This window comes from Rhipicephalus microplus, chromosome 1 (genome assembly GCF_043290135.1).
Source record: "Rhipicephalus microplus isolate Deutch F79 chromosome 1, USDA_Rmic, whole genome shotgun sequence".
NCBI classification, from domain to species: domain Eukaryota; kingdom Metazoa; phylum Arthropoda; class Arachnida; order Ixodida; family Ixodidae; genus Rhipicephalus; species Rhipicephalus microplus.
Genome location: NC_134700.1, coordinates 258,318,212 through 258,344,397, shown reverse-complemented (window position 1 = coordinate 258,344,397; position 26,186 = coordinate 258,318,212). Strand labels below are relative to the sequence as shown.

The following is a 26,186-nucleotide window of genomic DNA, read 5'->3' as shown; positions in this document are numbered from 1 at the left end:
CCAGTGCCTTGCAAGTGAAAGGAACACAAAAAAAATCATGTAATAAGGTTGTCCTTGGATAGACAATAGATTTACACAATGTTTAGGTCTAAAACCAAGAATATTTATTTTTGCGAAAATTCTCACTATTTGCCATCATGACTGTTTACAGCAGACCAGGGCTGTAAGCAGAGTCCCCTGCTGGCTTGTGATGCTTTGAAAGTCTTTGCTTTATTGAACTGCTGTCGAGATGCTCCCTTCGCGATTTTTGCAGCCTGCCCTTGTCCTTCTCAAGGCTGCGACGCACCAAGTTATTGCCAGCGCTGTAGCCCAGCTTCTCGGCAATTTCCACGTTGCTCTTGGTTGTGCCTTGGTTGAAGCGGCTGATGGCTTCGGCAACTGCCCTTTCAATGCTCCGCAAGGATGCATGCTGAGTTTTGGGGGCCTGCTGCCAAATTATAGCATGCAGGCTCTCACTTGGGTTCTGGGCGATCCCATCGCTGCACTTTTCCAAGAGGGCATTGTCGCTCAGCCACCTAAACACAGGCTCCAATGCCTCAGTTACGAAATCAGGCAGGCTGTCCTTGTGTGGTGGCGGCTTCTCATTTTTCGCAAGAGCTCTCTGAAATTTGCACCAGGATTCAGGGCCTTCAGGGCAAAGGTCATGCTTTGGTGCCTCGTCAGTTGAAGACATGTGGTTCAAAGTTGCTACAACAGCCTTCTGCATACCTGGAACATCGTTCCTGTGGCTGCTCAATGCGTAGCCATAGTATGAGCTGATCTTCTTTATCTTTTCTTGCGTATGTCTGCCCTTTCCACCAAGTGAGCCACCTTGAGCTTGTTTTTTTCTACAAGGGTACGTGAGGCAGCTCCCATACGCTTGTGTACATGATTTATGCAGTCCTTTTTGGCCACCTTTGTGAAGCCGTACACCTCTTTTTCTGTGAGTGCATGGAATGTCCTGCTGTTGCCGTCCGACAGCATTGTCATATAACGAAGCTTGTGCTTTTCAAGTGACCGCTCAAACAAGCATAGTGCTGCCTCCACTTCCATCTGGCCAGCATTACAATCAACATTCTTCTGGCACAGAGGGGCATGCTGAATGAGCCAGGCAGAATGTCCTGCTTCTCCTTCCTTGGGTCCTGTGGTGCAAGCCAGGCAAAAGTTCGATAGCACGATATGGTCTATCACGAGGCCACTGTACATCTCAACAATGCAGCCAACACATATATGCGAGCTATGTCCACGCGTAAGCCAGGTGCCGTCATAAATGACGTCGACGTTTCCGGGCGCATTGCCGAACTCCGCATAGAGCACCTTGACGCGAGCAACGCTCGCCGCTTTGCATTCGGCAGCAGTCGCACAGCAGGCTTCTTGCTTCTTTCATTATATTCATGTGGCTTTGGTAACTCTTGTGGTGAAGCCCTCGATGCGAAATATTCATCCCGGCGAAGAAGTCCGACAGAGCCGTTGCCCCCTTGCCGATACTGTTGATGGCCTTCATGGCACGCATATTAACTTCAAACGGCCTTATTTTGGCGTCGGTCTCGCCGGCTATACGTAGGGACGAAAAACGCTCTTCGCGAAAGTCACAACTGCCGCATGTGACTATGAGCTTCGAACAGAGCCCGTACTCTTTCTTGGCCTTTGAAATAGTGACGCTTCTTTCACCGCATTCTGGGCACGCGACAAGTCCAAATAACGAGCGTATCGCCGCCAGATCAACAATAACAAATTCTGTTCCGTTTTCTTTGCCACCATCTTCCAGATCAATATCTAGTAACTCGAACTTACGTTTCGTCGCGCACTGCGATGCGAGTGATGCTTTCAAGCCCGCTGAATTTCTCGCGCACTCAGCAAACTCGTCCCCCGAATAAAACGCCGTGTCAATGCGGTCTAGGATGCTGCTGGAAGTGCAAGATGACGATCCGACGACGACACCATCCGATGAGGTGCTGCTGCAAGGCACGAGAGTGCACCGCTTCGGACACAAGCGGCCGCGGCTGCGGGCCGTCGTCGGAATGTGCCGCTTCGGCGGCATGCTGTCGGCGGCAAATCGTGTTCGGCGGCAAATCGGCTGCACGTTGTCGGCTGCTTTCTTCTGGCGGGCGTTCCACGGGCACCTCCGTTTCTTGCCGTACGCTTGGCGCGTCTTCTTCTTTAGATGAGCGTCTCCAATCATGCCGGCAAAAGATGGAAAGTCGGTGCATCGGTCGCGTAGCAAAAGCAGGCACGTGCGGGAAGCAGACGAACAACGTGCGCGAACGGAAACCGGCGGCCGACGAACAATATACAAAAAAAAAGCGCGGGCAACTTTGGCCGCATCAGCCAATGGAAAGCGAGGAACAGGAGGCTCGCCTGGTGCGCGCGTGCTCCGGCCAATCAGCGGCCCGGAAGGGGGCTCCGGAGAAGGGGCGAGGGTAGCCGTTCTGTTTAAGCGACGCCATTTTGAAGGGTGGCAAAATGCGCACAAAGGAATCAGCTTCAAAACAAGCCCAAGATGGCGGCGATCGGCCGACTGCCTCGCCGGCCGATCGAATTTTTACAGCCTGTTGATGCGCGGATAAATAGGCCTCTATCTATTTTAATACTTCTTCACTTATTCCTGATCTTTCAAGCTTAAATAATTTACGATGAGAGACCTTATCAAAGGCTTTCCTGAAATTGGCACAAATTACATCAGTCTGCAGAAGGGCATCGCTGTTTTTATTGAAATCATGGAGCGTTTCAGGTAATTGTGTCACAGTAGAAAGACCATGCTGAAACCCATGTAGGCTTGCGCAAAGTAACTGGTTAGAATCAATAAAACTAAGAATATGTTTTGCTAATACATGTTCCAGAACTTTACAGCAAACCGACGTCAAAGATACGGGCCGGTAATTGTTTACTAACGAGCAGTTACCATTTTTAAAAATCGAAATTACAACTGCATTGTGCCAGTCTTGTGGAAGTGAGCGCGTCTCAACCGATTTCACAAATATTATTTCTAAATAAAACTAGACCCATTCTGCGTATCTCTTGAGAAACTCTGTTGGTAGGTTATCCGGACCACTTCCTTCCTCCGCATCTAGCTCAAGCAGTAACTGAAAAACACCCTCGCGGTTGATAATGACAGGTTCCATTGCGGTTGTTGCATTGTTACTAATGGATGCCCCTATCTTATCGCCCTGGTCTATTGTGAAAACAGACTGAAAGAAGCGATTAAAAGTATCTGCTAAGTCTTCAACTTTTGTCAGGATAGAACCCTCATGTTCGATCTGCTCAATTCTTTCCTCTCTGTCACTGATCTAACGCCAGAATTTGGATGGCGAACTTTTCAGGAAGTTCATAAGCGATAGGCCAAAACTTATTTTTGGAATTCACAAGGGCTTCTTTCAACTTGATTTTTATAGCTGCAACTTCCGTCGCTCTTTTTTTACTTTTCCTTAATCTCTTAATTTGCCGTTTCATATGTATAATGCTGCCTGTTATCCAGGGATTTCGTTTGAGTGTTTTCTTAATACGAGTAGGGACAAATCGATCAACGCAAGTTACGACGTTGGCCTTAAATCTCTGCCACAATTGCTCCACAGATTCAACATGTGATGCTGGCTCGAAATCATTAAAGTGGAGCTCGAGAAAATCTATGATGGAAGTGTCATCTGCCTTTTTAAAGTCCTTTACTTCTACCGGAAGGAATGGTTTCTCTAAACTGCATGCACTAGTTTTAATGCTTTACATGCTTTACATAAGGCAACACTTTCTTTTCGTGCAGACCAAGCGCTATAGAAAAGAAATATTTTCACTGCTGTTCACAAGTGAACTAAAGGTGTCACAAAACATTTATTGGTTAGATATGCTAAGCACAGTGTACGTAAGACGACAAGAGAAAAGGTTAGGGTCAAAGATAAAGGCACTGATGTTTGCTTTAAAACTTATTTTTAAAAAATGGTATAAGTAAAATATCCAAGAAAGATTTCGACTGATTATTAAATACAGCACAGAGGAGATTAAAATGGTAATAATTTTTCCGCATGAGATACGCCAAAGGAAGCTGAATGCACTGCTACTCGTTCTGTAGCTGTAACGTATTGTACCTTCTCACATATAAGTCGCACCAAAACATAGCAAAATGTGCTCAAGAAGTGGTGATGTGAGTTATATTTATATTTTTTTCTTCCTTTCATGAAGCTAACATTAGCGGTGCAGGTTATATGCAGGGGCGGTTTAGATGCGAGCAAACACGATATTAGAATGAGAGCCATTTTAGACAGTATTCCACGCCGTGTGATGATTACAAATCAAGCTTCATGACTACATACTCCTTTAACCATTGAGTCATACGGCAACAAGAATACAGTCAAGTTCATTATTTCAAACTCCAGAGGAAGAGAATACCTGTTCAAATTAACAGGAGTTTTAACTAGCGGGGTCCCTTTGATATGCGGTACAGTGCACGGAACCGAAGAACCCCGCTACATTCTCAGGAGCGATGATCTCAAGTCGCTGATTCGCTTTTAGTCAGTCATGGCATATTTCATTGCGATAGCAATAATATGGGTGCTCTTGGATGGTTTTTGACGTTGACATTGGTCACTGCCGTCATGCCCCGTATATGTACAGTATAACCTCTTTACAGCAGATCTCCATAGTGAAAAGAAATTCAGTCTGTTGTAGAAGGAGTGTGCGAAATCCAAGTACTGTAACAGATTTTCATGTAAACAGTAAATGGGTATGCTATAACCAGAGACAATTACTAGTCATAAATTAATGTACTCTCAGCAGGGGCATAAAAAAATTGATTTTTTGAAAATAACTCTTAGTTTTTGTGCCCCCCCCCCTTAATCCAATTCCAAAATAGCGTCACTGAAAAACAAGCAGAAGTGCTCCAAAAAAGTTTAGCACCTGCCCAGGTTGCGAAAATTATTGAGGAAGTTACAGAAAGAACAGAAAAAGTGTTTTTCAAAAAAATTATAGCTCCAAAAAGGCGCAATATTCGAAAATTGCGCTACTTAGCGACGTTCTCGCACCTGTTCTGTGTTCGCGGAACGCGATGTAGCTGGGGCCCCTGCAAACTTAAGTTCAGTTATCAGATTACGATAGCGCACTGAACTGTCGCGAACATCGCAGACACCCCTCTCGAACTCCCTCTAATGCCTCATTGCACCTGATGCTTATCAGCACTCGAACATTGGGACGAAAACCACTGCGGGACAACTCTTTATACTCGCAATCAAGCATGACGTACTTTGAAACATCGGGCACTGCGGCCACGCACATCGCAACTGAGACTTCTGCTCGAAGTCGTGGCTGGGCCTAACTTCACTATGAACTTTGCAGGCAAGACCATCACGTAGGCGGACATGCGAAAGTGATGAGGCCGTAATGTTCTTCGTTGAAAGCAACGAATTATATGGCCCGCCGGCTCCTCCAAATCCCGAATGGGCATATTACGCATCGGCGGAGGACACCCTGGTCTAGCTCGATAAGCAGTGACCGCTCGGAGCAGCGGTTAGCAATTTCGAGCGTCAGCGCCACAGAACGCAATGAAGCACGCTGCGCGCCGATTTTTTCGTCGCCTTGGTTAGGCATAACTGACATTTAATTGACCACAAACAAGCGGCCTTTGTCATTGAATCGGTACGTCGATATCCGCAATGCGCCGTTCCCATTCCAAATGTATGCCAGTCGGAAGTTATTGAATTTGGGACGTTCGCAATAGAAAAGTCAGCTGTAAAGGTGTCCTGAGCGCCTTGCTGGCCTAATATTTTAGTCAATTAAGGGGAGACGCGGGTCGAAAAATCGCGTTTTTTCCGGAAATTTTCACTTTTTTGTTTTCAGTCGTATTAGATTCTTTAAACATTCATGTTTACCAGAAATAAATTTCAATCGGTAATTCGTGTCAGAAGTTACTAAAAAATGCGCTCAAGTAAGCCCCGGAGACCTAGAAAATCGCTGAAATCTGCCGAAATCGATGTTTTGCCGGCCCCGGTATCTCGAGGCAGCGGCACCGTGCGCCATTTGTAATCACTGAGGCGGTTAGAGTTGTCCATGCTCTCTCGAACACAGGCTCGAAAAGTCTCATCCGGAAAGAAAAAAATACTATAAAAAATCCTTTTATGAATGCCTCTGCGTGCCGTTTGAATCGCGTGGCGCGTCACGTGGTGCCGTAGCGAGCGCGCCATTGGCTAGCGCAGTGCCCGCTTGTCCCTTCGGCCCCGCTCTGCATCGCAAGCTGAACTTCGCAAGGATTTGTTCAATTAGTTACGCGATGAATCCAGCCAGAAAGCAGGTGTACAAGGTGAAAAAGTACCGGACAATAAACAAGTATGTGGGAAAACGTCGTAAAGTGCGTCGTCAGACTGCGGCAAAGGTGAACAGCCCAGAGAGGTCTAAGCCTAACCCCAGCGTCGGCAACTATCGCGACAGTGACTTCGCCGGCGGCCTCGACGCTGCCGCAAACTTCGTCAGCGCCTCACAAAAAAAACTGGAGTTTTTTGAGAAGAACCAAAGGCATGCGCATGATGGCGTATCATCAGCAGTGCTGTGCGACATCGATGCGATGACGGCACTTGTGGGCAGAGCGGAGTGCCCGTCTTGCCGTGAACACAAACTTGTTGTTCGCGAGGTGGCAGAACAACGCAAAGGACTGTCGTCCTGTCTCGAGTTGCGGTGTGAGAACAGTGAGTGCGCGTCTGGTGTTCTGTCTTCGACACATACGTCGAGGCGTGTTGCTTCCGGCGAAGCCGCCGCAGAATCTGACGACTGCGCAGAGGTGGGGCACTACGGCAACGGCAGCTCGCGCGATAGCTTCGCGGCTAATGTGAAAGCTGTTGTAGCCTCGCGTGCCATAGGCATCGGACATGACCAGCTTTCGCGGTTTTGTGCGACTGTTGGACTAGCGAAGCCCATGCACCACAAAACCTTCCAGGCAATCAGCAAGAAGGTTCACGATGCTGCTATGAGGGCCGTGACCGAAAATTTGAACCAGGCAAGAGCCGTAACAAAGCAGGTGGTTGATAGTAGTGACGTGGCCGTAATGTATGATGGAACTTGGCAGAAACGGGGCCATAAAAGCCACAACGAAGTCGGGGCGGCTATCTCCTTGGACACCGGCCTGTGCTTAGATTTCGAAGTGCTGTCGAATTACTGCCACGCTTGCAGTCTACACAACGACATGGGCTCTGAAGAGGAAATCTGGCAGGCCTACCACAGACCTGTCTGTGAGAAGAACACCGACAGCTCCGCTCATGGCATGGAAGCTGAAGCAGCACTACGGATATGGGAGCGCACTTTGCTGTATGAGACTCCACTTCGCTTCGCAACATTTCTTAGTGATGGCGACAGCAAAGCATATAACGGAGTTTGTGATGCCAAGGTGTACGGTGCAGGTGCCATCTGCAAGGAGGACTGCACTAATCATGTTGCGAAGCGCCTAGGCACTGGCATACGCAAATTGCCGACACCACTGCCCAGAGATGAGAAGCTCAAGCCTGCCACCATTGAAAAGCTGCAGACATATTATCAGATCGCCATCACGGGCAATAGAGGCAACCTACGGGACATGTACACTGCCACATGGGCGTCCTACTTTCACTCTTGCTCCACTGATGGTGCTGGCAGCCACAACTTCTGCACACCAGGCCAAGAATGGTGGTCCAAGCACAAGCGTGCTGAAGCAACGGGCGAGCCTGCACCACAGCATACACCACTTCTGACAAAGGCACAGGGCCGGGCACTGCTGCCCATATACAAGCGCCTTTCTGACGAGAAGCTGCTGGCCCGATGCCTTCGAGGGAAAACTCAGAACGCTGCTGAGTCTCTCAACAGCAAGGTGTGGCTGCTGCGCCCAAAAACAAAGTTTGCTTCCCGAAGTGCTGTGGAGACTGCCACAGCCATTGCTGTGCTCTGATATAACCGGGGCCATGCAAGCTTCAAGGTGGTCCTGGAGGAGCTTGGTGTTCTACCACCAGCAAACTTGACCACCCTGGGGGACTACAGCGACAAGAGGCGCATTCAGAAGATGAATGCCCAACAGACTGCTGAGGCGAGGGCTCACCGCTGCACATCGGCCAAGAGAGCTCGCCTACAGGACTCCGCTCGGAAGGACCCCGAAGGAGTTACATACAGTGCGGGTGAATTCTCGTCACCGTGGCCAGCTCCTGGACATACTGCCTGTGCATTAGACACACTTTTGAGTGTTTGCAAGTGCGCCCTAATTAGTAAACATGTTTCAAACTTTCAAACGTGTTTTTCTCATTTTGAAATTTTTGGCCACGGTCACATTTCACTCACATAGTTTCATCCCCTTAAAATTGTCCTATTGCGATGAAACTTGGCACACACATTCTTCAAGGTGTGTAGAGTGCCGTTATCTATTCTGATTTATCATGCATAGCCATTATCAATAAAAACATACCAAGAAATGATACAAGGAACCCTGAAAAAAAGAAGTTTGGCAGATCTGTCCATTTTTCGTAGTAACAGCTTTTTTTTCTCGTAATTTTAACCTCTTAAATGCACACAGTAGTTCATGACAAGCATAATAAGCTATTACACAAACATCTACACAAAAGTTTTGATGTCGAAAAAGCGAGATTAAAAATCCCTTTGTTTTGCTATTGCATGTATAATAACTTTAAAAGTAATGAGGCCACACAAAATCTGGTAACAGTTTTGGAATCTACGAGAAAAAATATCTCTGTGGCTAAATTTTGGAAACCCTAACTTGAAAACTAAAGAAAAAGTGTTTTCGAGTAGCGTCTCCCCTTAAGGGGAGACGCTCCTCGAAAGCACTTTTTTTTTGTTATTCAACTTAGAGCTTCAGAAATTGGACCACTGATGCAGTTTTTCCTCCTGATTCCAAATCTGTAATCAGTTTTTACATAAGTGCAATAGTTTGGGAGTTGTGTTTCAAGTAATGGTGAAACTTGATAAGTTTTCCGGGAACTTTCGCGCATACTAAATGTTCATGCAGAGAGTTGTTCAATGGCTCCTTTTGCTCCCTATTAGCCATAGAGTGCCGATATCTAGCTAGAAATTGTGCTCCAACTTTGAAACTATGAAAAAAACATCTGTGTAGCAAAGTACCCTTTTTTTTCCACTCGACCACCATTAAATTTATTAATAGATATTTACAGCTGATAGGTTGTGCTGATTCAAGTAGATATCGGCACCCTACGCACTCTCCTCAATGTGTGTGCCAAATTTCGTCGTCGTATGACCATTCTAAGTGCCCGAAACACTTCCCGCAAAAAATGCAAATTGGCCAAAATTGCGAAATGAGAAAAACGCGTTTGAAAGTTTGAAAGTCTGTATTTACAAAAATGAAAAACGCAGTAGCACGAAACTTGTGCTGAACACATACACACATGTCCAGAGGGAATATCAGTTGTCTAAAACTCTCCAGCACCGTAGGTTTTCCCTTCCCGGCTGGTGCGGCAGGACTCTTCCACCCGGGCCCTCTTGGCTGCACTGCGACGGTGTGCCCTCGCCTCAGCGGTCTGACGCACATTCATCTTGTGCATGCGCATGCTGTCTCGGCGGTCGCTGAGGGTAACCAGGGCCTCCGAAGGAAGCACCCCAAGCTCTTCCAGCACCTTTTCAAAGCTCGCGTGGCCCCGGTTGAACCACAGGACTGCAATGGCTGTGGCTGTTTCCACAGCAGTCCGGGAAGCAAACCGGGTCTTTGGACACAGCAGCCATATTTTGCTGTTCAGGGACTCGGCCGCGTTCTGTGTCTTGCCGTGGAGGCACCGGGCAAGCAGCTTCGCATCTGTGAGACGCTTGTAGATTGGGAGGACTGCCAAACCCTGGGCCTTGGTCAGGAGGGGGGTGTGGCACGGTGCAGGCTGGCCCTGCGCCTCAGCACGTCGGTGCTTGCACCACGAGTCTGGGCCTGCAGGACAGAACTTGTGACTTCCAGCACCGTCTGTTGAGCACGAGTGCAAACATGAGGCCCATATGGCAGTGTACATCTTGTGGACATTTCCCCGATTGTTCACAATGGCCACCTGAAAGTAAGTTTGAAGCTTCTGGATGGTGGTCTCCTTCAGCTTCTCCCCTCGTGGAAGTGGCGTTGGCAGCTTCCGCAGGCCGGTGCCCAGACGTTTCGCCACGTGGTTGGTGCACTCCTCTTTTTCAATTGGAGTGTCAGGGTACACGTTGGCATCACAGACCCCGTTGTAGGCCTTGCTGTCTCCATCGCTTAGGAAGATGGTGAACCGCAGGGGTGTCTCATAGTCCACAGTCCTCTGCCAAATGCGCACTGCAGCTTCGGCCTCCATGGCATGCGAAGAACAGTCGCAATTCTTCTCACAAACGGGATGATGAAACGCCTGCCATGTTTCTTCATCGCCTCCCATGTCGTTATGCAAACTGCACGCCAGGCAGAAGTTGGAAAGCACTTCATAGTCCAGGCACAAACCAGTGTCCAAGGACACTACAGTTCCCACACCATTGTGGCTTTTGTGGCCTCTTTTTTGCCATGTGCCGTCAAACATGACTGGCACGTCACTGTTACCAGCCACCTCTTTGGTGACGCTGCGTGCCCTTTGCATGTTTTCACAGACAGCCTTCACTGCCGCACTGTGAATCTTTTTGCCGATAGCATGGAAGGTCTTATGGTGCATAGGGTTTGGCAATCCAACTACTGCACAAAATCGTGAAAGTTGCTCATGCCCGATACCGACGGCACGCGCTGCAAGCACCACTTTCAGGTTCACGGCAAAGGCGTCACGCGAACTCCCGCTGTCGTAGCTTCTGCTTGCACCGCGGCCGCCATCTGACGCGACCCGCTTCGACGAGTACGCGGACGAAAGGATGCTCTCCGAGCACTCCGCATTCTCGCAGTGTAGCTCCAGAAACGCCGAAAGGCCTTTCCGCTTTTTATTCGGTGCCCGAACTGCGAGTTTACTCTCGTGACAAACGGGGCATGCCGCGCCTGCGACGACGGCCGTCAATGCACCCAACTCGCACAGCACTACGCTTTCGGCACGATCGGCATTCGGCCTGACGTCGTTTTCGAATAACGCGATCTTTTTCTGCGATGCATTCACAAAATTCACTGCAGCGTTGATCTCGTCGTCGCAGTTGCCATGGTCGACGTTGCCGTGGTCGATGTTAGGCCTACCGGCCGCTGGCCCGTCGCGGACATTTTCGTTGGCGGTGGCTTTCTTGTACGTCCTCCGCCGCTTCCCTCTGAACTTGTTCTTACTTCTGTATTTCCGATGGTCGGCAACGGCCTTTTTCGGGCTTGCCATCGCACGAAAACAGCGAAAAATAACTCCGGAAAACAGTGAAGCGAACTACGGCAAGAAAACACGGGTGCTGTCAGCCAATGGCGGCCCTGCGTTAGTGGCGCGCGGTTTGAAACGGCGGGAAAAGACTGTTTTTGTTGCTTTTTTTTTAGATTTTTCGTGAACGTACGAGACTTCAAGAACCGGGATCGTGGAGAGTAAGGACAACTCTACACGAGCCAGCGGCCGCAATATGGCGGACAGCTCTCTTCGCGGCCCCGCGAGCACGCGAACAGCAGCCCGTTTTGTGTAAATTTCGTGATGCCGCGCGTCACTGCCGCTCACTCAGACGCGTTTTTCACTGACTTCTGATGCTTATTTCGCTGTGATATTTTCAGATGTCAAAATATAATGTATAAAGATGATAAAGCAACAAAAAACAGAAAAGGTGAAATTTGGAAAAAAAACGCGACTTTTCGACCCGCGTCTCCCCTTAAACCCAAATGTCCGTTGTACCAGAATCCACAGTAAACAAAGCTCAATCAATGGAACGAATTGGGTGGTTGGCATAACAACGCCAATCGGTATGTTGTATCCGAAAGTTTCTTTAAGCAGATCTGTTGTAACGAGGTTATGCGGCACAGGTATCTACATATATAGAAAAGCAATAAAGGAAACGAACCACATCCTAAGCTTGGAGGAAGCCACGCGCCACTGAGTCATAAAAGCTGCATTTAGACTATATTCGAAGATAAGTTCAGCTTTTCATGTGCAATGTTAGTAAACTTAGTTTGTAGCTGTTAGTAAATCAATAACAAAAGCTTGTTCAAGGAGTTTCAGGATTCACTAGTGGTACTCTTAGTATTATTTACACCTGAATGGATTTGTTGGACTATAGCTTGCCTGTGCGCCTGGCGTATTAACGTATGTACAGGGGGCAAGTGACTGCCCCCCCCCCCCTCATGAAAAGATAACATAAAATATAATAAAATGTAACTGTGCACTTACTTAGAATTAGATGTGAGTATGGAAGTGAGCGTAAGGGCCAGAAGCTTCTCCCTCTCAACTGGGTTAACAAGAGGCATCTTTTCGATCCACTTGTCCAGCAGGTTCCCAAAGACTTCCTCCGCCTGCACATAAGGAATCTTTGTGAAACTGTAATCTGAAAATGACTACTTATATTTTCACATAACATCTGCGCATACCCATCAACTAAATAAATGCAAAACACACATTGAAAAATACCTTTGCTACTACTGCCAATTTTTTTTCAAGTACCTATATATTCATGTTAGGTCATCGCTCAGTGCATCAACTGGATAAAAGGCATAACTACGTTGTCAGAGTACCGTAATTACTCGAATATAACGCGCACCTTTTTTCCGGTTAAGCGAGTTCATAAATCGCATGCACGTTAAAATCGAGTACGAAAAAAAAAATCAATATGGTCATTCTATTGCCATTGGCATTTCCGAAATGGCCGCCCGCTACGTGCGTCGGCGTGGAGCGTCGGCCATTTCTGCCTATGTGTCTCCCATGTGCAGCACTTCGTACGTGTTCTGAGGTGTTCGTCATCTTGTAGTGCATTAGCATCGATGGCAAGGAAGGGCGGACTCCAAAAACTCGAGTGCACCATGATGCCGCTTTTAAAAGAAAAGTTATCGCGTGTGCCGAAACGGACGGAAATCGGGCCGCATTGCGGTCGTTCGGAGTTCCCAAAACGTGCGTGCAGGAATGGCGGAAACAAAAGCAGAAGATTGTCGACAGCAAAGATTCACGCAAAGGTTTCAGTGGACCACAGTAGGGTCGGTTTCCGCAAATTGAAGAGCTGCTCGGCGAGTATGTGCTTGAGCAGCGAGCGGCACAGCGGCCCGTGACGACAGAACTGCTCCAAGTGTGGGCTATGCAGTTAGCCTTAGAAAAAGGGCTAATGCGGAGCCAGTTTAAAGCGAGCAGGTGCTGGCTAACTAACTTTATGATGAGGAGGAAAGGTTTTTCCCTCCGAAGGTGAACAGGCATATGCGGAAAGTTTTGCGGAGGAGGACGATGAAAAGCTTCACAGTTTTCAGGGGTTCGTCCTAAACTTGCGGCACGACAACGGCCACCTGCTTGGGCAAATCGGAAATGCCGATCAGACGCCTCTTTACTTCGACATGCCTGGCACCACAACCGTCGAGAAGAAGTGGGTGAAGCAAGTTCGCGTGCTGACATCTGTCCACGGTAAAACTACAGTGATGGCAATGCTCTGTTACAAGTCAGATGGGCACAAGCTTCCCTCGTACCTCATATTTAAATGGAAGACGCTCCCGAAAAAAGTCATTTTTTCGAGTGGTGTGATCAAGCGGGCCAGCGAGAAAAATGGGTGCGCGTTGCAATTGATGTCTTATTTTTTTTTTGTCGTGGAAATGGGGTGCGCGTTACAATCCAGGGCGCGGTAGAATCGAGTAAATACGGTACCTGTATTGCAACAGTGAGGTATACAACTGCACACCAGCAATTGTAGGTGACGAGCAAGAAAAGCATCTGTTTGGGTTGCTATGAGAAGCCATGAAGTCATGAAGTAGTGAGAGATTCTACAGTAGGAGCTTGGTTAATATAGATTTCATGCCACTGGAAAAAGTTTCCAAATTAACCGAATGCCAATTTATCGAAAGTATCAAGAAAGCAATAAACAAATGTCTACTACATCAACACTAGGGTTGTGCAAAAGTTTGAATATTCGGTCGAATAATACTGTAGCATTTGAATTCACTTCGAGTTTAATTTAAATGGTTTAAAATTTCAAAGTATAAGAAATGAACGAAATAAATTTTAGTTTGCATGTAACTCACTGTAATGGTGGTTTCACTGCAGTGAAGAGGTGCGAAGCTGATTGATATGTGGGGTTTAACGTCCCAAAACCACCATATGATTATGAGAGACGCCGTAGTGGAGGGCTCCGGAAATTTTGACCACCTGGGGTTCTTTAACGTGCACCCAAATCTGAGCACACGTGCCTACATCATTTCCACCTCCATCGAAAATGCAGCCGCCGCAGCCGGGATTCGAACCCGCGACGTGCGGGTCAGCAGCCGAGTACCTTAGCCACTAGACCACCGCAGCGGGGCAAGAGGTGCGAAGCTGTAAAAGCACTTAAACGTATAATATTTCGGATGCAACACCTTGTAAAAGTGGTTTCACTATAGTAAAGGGGTGGAGCTAAGCCATTAAAACAGGAAAAATTGCAACTGCCGCAAAGCTCCACTTCAATGTTAAATTGACATATTGCCCTCACATCAATTCATCATTTTTTTTTTAAGTTTAAAAGCTTAAAATACAGTTTAAGTTTAAAATACAGGTTATATGCTTTAACCAAAGTAAATTTTTAAAGGTATCATATTTTACATGTTATCATTTACACTCGACCAAGAGAATTAAAAATCTTTTTTCAAAATAAGATCATCTGCAGAATTATACTCTGCAATAAAATAAAATACACAGTTTTGAGATGCGATTTGAAAAAAATAAATAAATATATCGACTCTCAAAAGGTTAAAAAGTATGTGCCTCAGAAACTAAATGTAGGCTAGTACAAAATAATGGAAGGTTCTGCAGCAGGAACTTACATCACAACCCTTGCCCTGTGCCTCTTCTTGAAGAAGCTTGGTAAAGCAGGACTTGCAATGTAAGATGACACGAGAAATGATGGACAGGCAGACTGACGTCAGCATGGAAGCCTTCTGAAAAAGAGAAGAGCCAAGGACAACATAAGCGGGCATAAAAAGAGTGAGCAGCAAACAAGGAGCGACACTGGAAAATTAAAATAAGAAATAAATTGAAATAAAGTAATGCTCCTCCATTCCGCCTCCTATGTTTTTTTTTTAGAACAGGAAGATGAAACAAGTTGAATGTGCATGACAATTTCATTGCAAGGTTGTTCAGATGTTAACTAGTAATATATAAATTTAAACATATATACGTAATCAGGCAAACACAGGATCAACCAAGATCCATATACAAATGCACAAAATTAACTGTGGAAACAAATGATAGAAGCAATACATTCAGCAACTAAAAGAACGGTACAAAGAATGGCACTTTTGTTGAGAAGAACTGCACTTCTCCACATTCTTGATAACACTGACGTTAAAAGCAAATGCTCACCTCCCCTTCCAGACACTCCTCCAATGCATGAACCAGAAGAGGGTAGAAAAGCTGTGGGCCCTGTTCTGGGAAGACCCGGATTACGAGCTCGACCATCTGAGAGAAAAAAAAAATTTAGATTTGAAATGCAGTGCGCAGCTTTTTGGTTCCACGTTCCATTTCCCAAGTTTTTGTTATCGTCCCAAAACACCACACGATTTTCAGCGCAAGCCGCGCCTGCAGTTTTCGAGAAGGTTCCGGACTGTAGTAGATCATTTCGATAAGATCACGCCCACTGTGCGAACGGTACAGATTGTTCTGGAACCTACGCCACCGCCAGCGATAACGATAGAACATTCGACGGCAAGAGTATAAATGCCGACGCGCTTCGCCGCTTGTCAGTTGTTGATCGAAGGCCGACGCTTCGTTCGCCGCTATCAGTCCGAGACTGCTATCTGTGCAAGACTGCTGCTGTAATTGAACTTTCCGTTTACCGGGCACAGGTTCGCCCAAATAAACAGTTAAATCCCACCACAAAGTCTCCTGTCTTCGGCCTCGTCACGACCCCGTGACATGTGGTGGAGGTGCTGTTTCTTCCATGTACCGGACGCCTCCGTCAAGCCGTGAACCCAGCCCACGCCGTGAAGACACCGACGCCAGCAACAAGCAGCAAGTTAGCCGCAGGCAACAAGGTCTGCCACCGGAGTACGGGCATTTACTGGACAAGGCTCGGAAAACCAAGACGTTGACGTCGACCACGGCGACCATGTCAACGCCTGTTCTACCTGCACCACTCCTGCTCCGGCAACCCAAAGAGCCGCCAACTTTCCGCGTTTCGCCACTGGAAGACGCAGAAAGCTGGATCGAAAGGTTCGACCGCGTTGCCGCCTTCAATGACTGGACAGACGAAGACAAGCTACGGCATGTGTATTTCGCCTTGGAAGATGCTGCTCGGACCTGGTTCGAAAATCAAGAGCGAAGCCTCACAACGTGGGACGCCTTTCGCACCAGGTTCCTCGCCACTTTCGCAAGTGTGGTGCGCAAGGAGAAGGCCGCAGCTCTCCTCGAAACCCGTATGCAGATGCCAAATGAAAACGTAGCGATATTCACGGAAGATATGATTAAACTCTTCCGCCACGCTGACTGGAGAAGAAGGCGCTTCTACTTATGCGAGGAGTAAAGCAGGAACTCTTCGCCGGGCTGATCAGAAACCCACCTAAGACGGTCGCCGAATTCATTTCAGAAGCATCTACAATAGAGAAGACGCTCGAGATGCGCACGCGGCAATATAACTGCAGCTTCTCGTCTACAAGCTACGCCGACATTCAAGCGCTCGGAACCACTGGCTTGCGTGAAACGATCCGAGCGATCCTGCGGGAAGAGCTGCGCAAGCTGTTGCCTTCGGCGCAGCCTCAAGTGGATTCAATCGCCGACATTGTGCGAGAAGAAGTTCGGCAATCGCTTCAGATTCCCCCCGCACCGCTGCCCGAGCCGGAAACTATGAGCTACGCCGCTGCACTGCGCCACAACGCTCCTCCCCGTCCATGCCAAAACGCCGCCCCATCGAACTTCCGTCGACAGACGCCGCCGCCGCCACCACCCCCACCGACGTCATACTGTTCGCCAGCGGCCCAGCGCAGTGCACCGAGGAAGACTGACGTCTGGCGCACCTCTGACCATCGCCCGCTCTGTTACCACTGCGGCGAGGCCGGACACACATACCGCCATTGCCAGTACCGACAGATGGGACTGCGTGGCTTCGCCGTCAATGCACCGCGTCCACAGCCAGGAGAACGACCACGTGACATCGCCAACTACCTGACAGGAACTCGGTGGACACCACGAAGCCCTTCGCGTTCGCCGTCGCCCAGCCGCCGCACGTCACCGCACCACCGGCAGTACTCTGGCCCAACGCGGGGCCGGTCTCCTAGCCCGTATCCGGGAAACTAAGGGCAGCAACCGGTGGAGGTGCGGTTGCTGTGCGACGAACTACCGAAGATCCTCCGACGACGCCGCCGCCGCGACGGAGCTTTCCGAACACAACGCCAACCAGGCAAAGCCCTGACGGCGAAAGCTCACTTACCGAAGGTGGCCTGACGACGCAACATGGAAGCAGCGGAACAAGCCGACGCAGCCGTGACCCGACGCCACGCCCTAACTGTAATGCGAGACGGCGAACTAGCGACCTCGACGTTCTTATTGACGGCCACAGTGTGACCACTCTCGTCGATACTGGAGCCGACTATTCTGTCATCAGTGGGTCGTTCGCCGCGAAGTTAAAGAAAGTTAGGACAGCTTGGAAAGGCCCTGAAATCCGCACAGCCGGAGGTCATCTCGTAACGCCTGCAGGAATCTGCACAGCTAGAGTCACCATTAACGGCTGTATTTATCCTACAGACTTCGTAGTCCTACAGCGTTGCTCGAGAGATGTCATCCTTGGCATGGACTTCTTATGCCTCCATGGTGCTGTCATCAACCTAAAAACAAAGTCGATAACGTTGTCCACAGAAGAAGCACTACCACCGCGCACGCCGTCAGGACACCATGCCTTGAATGTGCTGGAAGAACAAGTCACCATTCCACCGCCCTCAAGCCTAATTATTTCAGTCGGCGCTCCTAAATCACCTGTATTTGAAAGGCGTCGTTGAAGGCAGTCAGCATTTGTTGGTCACCCGAAATATTTGCGTCGCAAGAGGAATTGCAGAGCTGCGGGGAGGCAAAGCAACGGTTATGCTCACGAATTTCAGCAATGAACACAAACATGTGAACAAAGGAACAACGGTCCCATACATCAAAGAAATTGTCGAAGCCACCAGTGCTTTCGCCCTCGCCGATTCTGCGGAACCTGCTCAGAGGAACCAAGCCCCTCCCATAGCTTTCGACGTCAATCCCAGACTTCCGAACGATAAGCAAGAAAATCTCAAGGCCCTGCTCCTGCAATATGAAGATTGCTTTTCGTCGTCATCGAAAATTCGGCAGACCCCAATCATGAAACATCGCATCATAACCGAAGAAAATGCCAGACCACTCCGTCAGAGTCCGTACAGGGTTTCGACGCGAGAACGTGAGGCCATGAAGAGACAAGTTGATGAAATGCTGCGGGATGACATTATCCAGCCGTCCAAGAGTCCATGGGTATCCCCCGTGGTGTTAGTGAAGAAGAAGGATGGGACCCTACGTTTCTGCGTCGATTATCGCCGCCTGAACAAAATCACAAGAAAGGACGTGTATCCTCTCCCACGAATAGACGACGCACTTGATCGGCTCCATAACGCCAAGTACTTTTCGTCAATGGACCTCAAGACTGGCTATTGGGAAATCGAAGTCGACGAAAGAGACCGAGAGAAGACGGCGTTTATAACACCGGATGGCCTCTTCGAGTTTAAGGTGATGCCCTTCGGCCTTTGCTCAGCGCCTGCAACTTTTCAACGCGTTATGGATACAGTACTGGAAGGATTGAAGTGGCACACTTGCCTTGTGTACTTGGACGACGTCGTCGTGTTTTCCTCAAGTTTCGACGAGCATCTTCGGCGCCTTGAAGCTGTACTTCAAGCCATCAAGACTTCCGGACTCACACTGAAGCCAGAAAAGTGCAGATTTGCGTATGAGGAGCTCTTGTTTCTGGGGCACGTTATCAGCAAGTCTGGAGTTCGTCCCGATCCACAGAAAACAGCCGCCATCGCCGACTTCCTGCCGCCCACTGACAAGAAAGCCGTGCGCCGATTTCTGGGCCTGTGCGCCTATTATAGGCGGTTCGTGAAAACCTTCGCCCGCATCGCCGATCCTCTCACTAACCTTACCAAGGCCGACGTGGAGTTCAAGTGGGAAACGCCATAGGAACACGCTTTCCAAGAGCTTAAACATCGCCTCCAGACGCCTCCGTTACTTGCCCATTTCGACAAATTCGCCGAGACAGAAATACATACTGACGCTAGCAGCGTAGGTCTTGGCGCCGTTCTTGTGCAGAGGGCTGTCGGACTTGAAAGGGTTATTAGTTACGCCAGCCGATCGCTATCCAAAGCAGAAGCAAATTATTCCACAACAGAAAAGGAGTGCCTTGCCATCATCTGGGCTACGTCGAAATTTTGCCCCTACCTCTACGGCAGGCCCTTCAAAGTTGTGAGCGACCACCTCGCCTTGTGTTGGCTAGCCACCTTGAAGGACCCTTCAAGTCGCCTCGCATGATGGAGCCTGAGACTTCAAGAATATGACATTACTGTCATTTACAAGTCGTCCGGCAAAAAACACTCCGACGCCGACTGTCTCTCTCGTGCGCCTGTCGACCAACCGCTACCCGACGACCTGGATGACGACTACTTCTTGGGAACGATAACTACGGACGACTTCGCTGAACGACAGCGGGCCGACCCGGAACTTAAGGCCCTAATAGAATACCTCGAAGGCAAGACCGCCGAAGTCCCGAAGGTATTCAAACGCGCACTTGCGTCGTTCTTTCTACGAAATGGTCTTCTACAAAAGAAAAACTTTTCACCGCTTCGAGCTAAGTACCTCCTTGTGGTGCCTTCAGCTCTGCGACCAGAACTCCTGCTGGCCCTGCACGACGATCCGACAGCAGGGCACCTCGGTGTTTCTCGCACGCTCGCGAGGATACAAGAAAGATACTACTGGTTACATCTTACCACCGACGTCACTCGTTATGTGAGGACATGCAGGGACTGTTAGCGACGCAAGACACCGCCGACAAGGCCAGCGGGACTTCTGCAGCCAATTGATCCACCTTGCCGACCTTTCCAGCAGATTGGTATGGACCTAATGGGGCCGTTCCCGACGTCGGCTTTCGGAAACAAGTGGATCGTGGTAGCTACCGACTACCTCACCCGCTACGCCGAGACAAAAGCCCTGCCAAAAGGCAGTGCATCCGAGGTAGCTAAGTTCTTTGTCAAAAATATCGTCCTACATAACGGCGCCCCGGAGGTCCTTATCACCGACAGAGGAACGGCATTCACTGCCGACTTACCTCAAGCAATCTTGGCATACAGCCAAACAAACCACTGCCGGACGACAGCGTACCACCCACAGACCAACGCCCTCACCGAGCGGCTTAACAAGACGATCACCGACATGCTGTCAATGTACGTCGATGTCGAACACAAGACGTGGGACGCCATTCTTCCGTATGTGACCTTCGCATACAACACGGCGGTGCAAGAGACGACGCAGATATCTCCATACAAATTGGTCTACGGAAGGAGCCCGGCAACGACGCTCGATGCCATGTTACCCAACGTCAACGACGAAGAAAACCTCGATGTGAGCGAGTACCTTCAACGTGCCGAAGAAGCCCGACAACTTACGCGTCTCCGTATCAAGAATCAACAGACGACTGACAGCCACCGTTACAACCTTCGACGATGCTTCGTGGAATACCAGCCCGGTGAACGTGTTTGGGTGTGGACGCCGATACGCCGACGTGGACTAAGTGAAAAGCTTCTGCGACGGTACTTCGGACCGTACAGGGTGGTTCGACGCCTCGGCCCACTTGATTACGAGGTTGTCCCCGACGGCATCACGAACTCTCAACGGCGCCGATCGCGACCTGAAGTCGTCCACGTCGCGCGCCTCAAGCCGTTTCATGCGCGTTAACAAACTGAAACAGTGTTTTTTTTTTGTATTATTGTTGTATCGTAATTTATTCGTTGTACTTTCTTGCATTATTATTGTACCTGCATCTTTAGTTAAAGCATTTTTTTCAGAGGAGGGCAATGCCACGTTCCATTTCCCAAGCTTTTGTTATCGTCCCAAAACACCACACGATTCTCAGCGCAAACCGCGCCTGCAGTTTTCGAGAAGGTTCCGGACTGTAGTAGATCATTTCGATAAGATCACGCCCACTGTGCGAACGGTACAGATTGTTCTGGAACCTACGCCACTGCCAGCGATAACGCTAGGACATTCGACGGCAAGAGTATAAATGCCGACGCGCTTCGCCGCTTGTCAGTTGTTGATCGAAGGCCAACGCTCCGTTCGCCGCTATCAGTCCGAGACTGCTATCTATGCAAGACTGCTGCTGTAATTGGGCTTTCCGTTTACCGGGCACAGGTTCGCCCAAATAAACAGTTAAATCCCACCACGAAGTCTCCTGTCTTCGACCTCGTCACGACCCCGTGACAATATGAATAACATGAAATGAAAAATCACTGACACAAAATAGCAAAACTCGGAAGAAATCTCTTGGTGAAGTCATACAAGACACTCAAAGTGCCTCAAATTGAATGCTGCCGCTACAATATATAGATGGGGCATGCTACAGTTTCGAATTGCAGGTGAGTTTTGACCACATCGGGAGCTTGACTCATTTTCTGGGGGTCAACGTGAGAATAATGTTACTATAACACATTTCGGCATTCACTAAGTCCAAATGTAGACAGGACTGCTGTTAAAGCCTTCTGAACATGCCGAACATGCCGTGCACTTGCGTGCACCGCATGTTCAGATTTCACTCTGTTTCAGAAGATTAATGACTTAGATTTGCATAAGACTACCGGTGAATGACAGTTCTGACTATTTTTGTCACACTAGTGCCATGTATTAACATTGTTTCGTTGTCCACATGCTGCTAGGCGGCCAGCAATATGAAAGTTGCTAATTGTAGTGTTTCCTTCAGCAGTGGACTGTACTGTACCTGGAGGAAACGCCACAAGCTGCTTTTTCTCCATTGGTGAAAGGCTTAAAAGGTCTCAATGTTTGCAGAGTTAATAACCCATATTTACTGTATACAGGAGTTTGACAAATAAAAAATTAACTGGCGTGTGGCAAGCTTTTCCAATCCATTTATAAAAAACAAAGTAAAAATGGCCAAACTCACCCTCATGATAAACAACATGCCTTCACGGTTCAGATCACATACGAGGTCTGTGGTTGCCTTCAGCAGTCGGTCGCCGTAAGTCTGAAAATAAAGAAAGTTCAATATAAAAGAAGAGAAAACACACTCGCTTAGTAAGTTAAAACAGTGTGTGCCCATTACAATGTGATGTGATACAGATAGTAAAGAGACTAAATAGAATGATTACGATTCTTAGCAGCACAACAACCCAGCAGGGCAGAAGAGAGGATAGAGAGTGCTACTCGTGCTCTGTCTGCTCTTGGTTGTTGTGATGCTAAGGATTGTAACCAGGGTAATACTTGCCAACATGCCCAGTCCTACATTCTACATAGGCTGACCACAGTTGCAACAGTAATTCACGCAACTACAACTACAGTGCTTGTGGTACCTTGACTTCTCTCTCATGTCCGTGTTTGCGTGCCCAGTCTCTGAGCACGTGCACTGCACATTCTGCTACCAAGGGCAAAAAAGGCCCCTCTTTGAAGGCTTTAGTAATGCTTTTCAGATTAATCGCAACCACCGCTGAAGACACACCAAATAGAAACACTCTTGTCTCAGTGTAATGTGACCCCTTAAAGCTCTCTGTATAATTTTGCAATGATAGTTTTTTTTTTTACGAGGTCGTGGGAGCTAGTCAAGTGGCTTAAGTGCAACTTTTGCTCCCACTACCCCTCAAATATTCAACTTGGACATAGACTTAATTAAGGGGGGATGTGGTAATTAAAACTGCCTGATATTTATTGGAACAAATTGATAAAATTTAGCATGCTAATGGGACTTGTTAGGCTGATATCATTATTTTAATCAGTTTAGAAATAGGTCTTATAGTTTTTGAGTTATGACATTTAATAGATTTTTACATTCACCCTCTAATTAATTTGTTAGACATAATTTGGGTAGCATACTTGCTTCAGCAAGGTCCACTGTGCGCCTTAATGCTATTCATAAATTTCTTAAGGTCTAAACTAGCACCAAAAAAATTATGAACTCTCCTAATCATATTTTATTATCAACGTCTTTTGCAAAAATACAATTATAAAATTTTTTATAACATGCAGAGAAAAATGAATAGTGTTGCGGCACTTACCAATGTTTCAGGATCTAAGTGCAAAAAACTGAATGATTCTAGATTCATCAGTTATAACTGGGATGACTGACAGCAACTGCCCAACAATGGAAGCTGAGAAAATGAAGCTCGAAGTTTTATTTCATGAAACTGGTCAATTTTTAACTTTGAGCACCTAAAACCTGCCTGGGATATAGTCCTTTGTCTCTGTAGATGCATTTTCTTTTGATTTTAATTCAGTTTTTCACTTCTTCGGAGCAATTTTGTGAACTTTGGTTGACTTTCTGACGCGCAGTGCATCCTTTTTTAGCAGCCCACCGCATGCAGCATGATCCTGGAGAGTACCTAAGTTGTGGTCTAATCTTTTTCCATTCAAAATTTTAGAGCCATTCAAATGTCAGAGAATCAATAGGGGTGCACCATGAGCGCCCATGTGACTATTGCAACCAATCGAGATGCCAATTTTGCTTTTTCTTGCTCGCTTTATCTGGTTTTATTTTTTGTTGGAGAAATACGGCGGCACCTCCTCAAGATCGATGTTTCGCGATTTTCGACAACACATTGAAAAAGTGACTTTTCTCGATTACTGCCATGTAGTTCATTAGAATATTTCCCCATGAGAAAAAGGAAAGTTCGAATATCCTGAAAAAAAAAATTAAAGATTGATGATCTTGACTAAAATTACCGTTCCGATTGTGGCATCCCGCTTTAATTCAATTCAATAAAAACAAAAACAATACGATTCGTCGCAAATTGTACTCCAGAACACCAATGCCAGTACATTAGTATGATGACACAGATTTTAATATGTATTTTTTAGGAATGGATAGATGGTAAGTTCGAAGTTTGAAAGTAATTATAGCAAAATCATCAAACAATTTCTAATCAAATAATTTTGGCAGTATATATCATAAAAAAATCAGCACATTTTGTCTTGACCCAATTACCTTACGCAACATTTTCAAGAATTGGAACTAGACACTTGTGAATGTCAATAGTTTGCTTCAAAGCAAAATTGGAAGCAACTTTGAGTAGTAGTAGGATTTGCATAGCAGTAGGGTACAAGTTACAGCTGATACAATACGTTATAGTTTAAAAATCACTATGCTAAGCACATATACTATGCCTGTTTTTAAACATAAAAATTAATGAAGGTAAAGTAATGAGTACATTAAACCGTGAAGTGTGGCTCGGCGGCAGAGCCGATTTCTTTTCTACAGGAGGTTTCATGGCATAGCACCCCCCCCCCCCTCACACACACACACACACAAAAATGAAACCGCTTTTAGAGAGGTGTTACATGCACTGAATGATGCATATTTGAATGCATTCATTTCAAATAATACTTCGAAATTTAGAATATTCTGAATTCTTGTCAAAACAGATTTGAATAGTACTGTAACATTAGTTATAATATTCAACGCACCCAAATATTTGCCAGTCCTTAATATTTTTTATTACTTTTTAAACCATGATAGGCCCTCCAAAAGAAAGTTCTTGAACCTTGCTATGTTAGGTTTTTTACACCTTCACAGCAGAATGAGATGCATTTTTACAGATGAAGAATTATGTAAGCTTTAACAGACGCTGCAGCAAAACACACTACAACCACAGGCTATGATATTCAAGAAAAAAAAAAAGACTCCAAGCAGGAAACTGACTTGGTATAGCTAAAAGCTAGTATTGCTTTCACAACTCACCTGTAGGAACTCTTTTGGAAAGAGAAGGATGTAGGCTTGTACCACCTGCAGGCACATCTTCATGTTTTCTGTGCCAAGCTCTGTGAACGAAAATGAGCATTTTGAGCCGTTACCGATTCTAAAAAGGGAGGTAGAGATCGTAAAACAAAACAAGTGTTGTGTTGTCATGGCTTGTTTGCTACTCTCGAGTGCTCCATCATATTAATAAAAAAAAGTTTTACGATTCTGCACAGCGAACCCTTAGAAGACAGAGCAGGGATGCAGAGGTTTGTCAAACCCATTACACAGACCTACAATGTCCTCGTGTGCATGTGACAGAATGTGAAAAGAAAGTTGGTCACTTTGTTTTACACTCACACCTCCATATAACTAACCCAAATATAACAAAATATCGTTTATAACAAACTAAATGAAGAATAGCCTTGCAATTGATATACAGTTAAACCTGGATATAACGAAATTGATGTCTCGGAAAAACTCGTTATAAAGAGGATTTCGTTATATGCTGGTTTGGTACAAAAATTGGGAAAGCAAACGTGCAAATTAAACAAGAGGGGTACTGAAGGAGAGCTAACCCAAAACACTTATTTTACAGTAAAAAAAAATCGGCGTTACTATTGCGATAGCAATTACATGGCACTCGGTGGGTTTTTTCCGTTGTCGCCATGTTCCGTAACAAGTCCAAATCGTTAAGATGCCCCCGCGCATCGTAACTTTCACGAGCGAGTGAAAGTGCACGAGCGCTGCTGAAGCAGAGATCAAATCAGTTGGCCAATTTCCATCACCTGGAAAGTGCATAAGATAATATCTCCCGCGTGTTAGAACTGTCGTCGAATGCTCAAACAGAAAGTAAACCACCCGCCTTGAACAAGCGTGAAACAACGCGGGGATGAGGGGGTTGGGGGAGGGGATCGCTCGGGCAGCAATAATTAGCTTGGATTTCAAGGGCGGTAGCGATCGCTGGCACACCTGCTCTCTGGGCGAGTATCAGTGCGGTTTCAACGCGAAGTGACTGTGTGAAAAGAGTACTTCTCCCTGGAGAGCCCGTATTTGCTCACACCAGCATTTTGGAGGAGTTCCGCGATATCCAATCCAAAAGAGGTGGCTGCAGCCTTTCTTCATATACCATTACAATTTTTCGCTATTGTGTTCATTGCATTGCATTCAACGCGCCGTCGTGTTGCCAGAACTAATCGGCTAATCACGAAAGCTACAAGCCTGCGAACTCTTGGCGCGAAGCAAGACGGCAAAGCAGCATT

General features: G+C 47.2%; 1 protein-coding gene and 1 long non-coding RNA gene across 2 annotated transcripts in view; one reads left to right on the top strand and one right to left on the bottom strand.

The window, feature by feature from the left end:
• Positions 1 to 22,094, top strand: part of LOC142814653 (uncharacterized) — a 41,743-nt gene extending 19,649 nt beyond the window's left edge. Inside the window, exon 2 of the long non-coding RNA XR_012895012.1 lies at positions 21,943 to 22,094. This is a non-coding gene — a long non-coding RNA (uncharacterized LOC142814653). The remainder of the gene's footprint in view (positions 1 to 21,942) is intronic.
• The window catches only part of Impbeta11 (importin beta11), an 80,850-nt gene that overhangs the window by 3,405 nt on the left and 51,259 nt on the right, over positions 1 to 26,186 (bottom strand). Inside the window, exons 19-23 of the mRNA XM_075893763.1 lie at positions 24,928 to 25,007; positions 22,144 to 22,224; positions 15,339 to 15,434; positions 14,801 to 14,914; positions 12,204 to 12,325 (exon numbers count right to left, since the gene is read on the bottom strand). Of these exons, the coding sequence (XP_075749878.1) occupies positions 12,204 to 12,325; positions 14,801 to 14,914; positions 15,339 to 15,434; positions 22,144 to 22,224; positions 24,928 to 25,007 (493 nt within the window). The remainder of the gene's footprint in view (positions 1 to 12,203; positions 12,326 to 14,800; positions 14,915 to 15,338; positions 15,435 to 22,143; positions 22,225 to 24,927; positions 25,008 to 26,186) is intronic.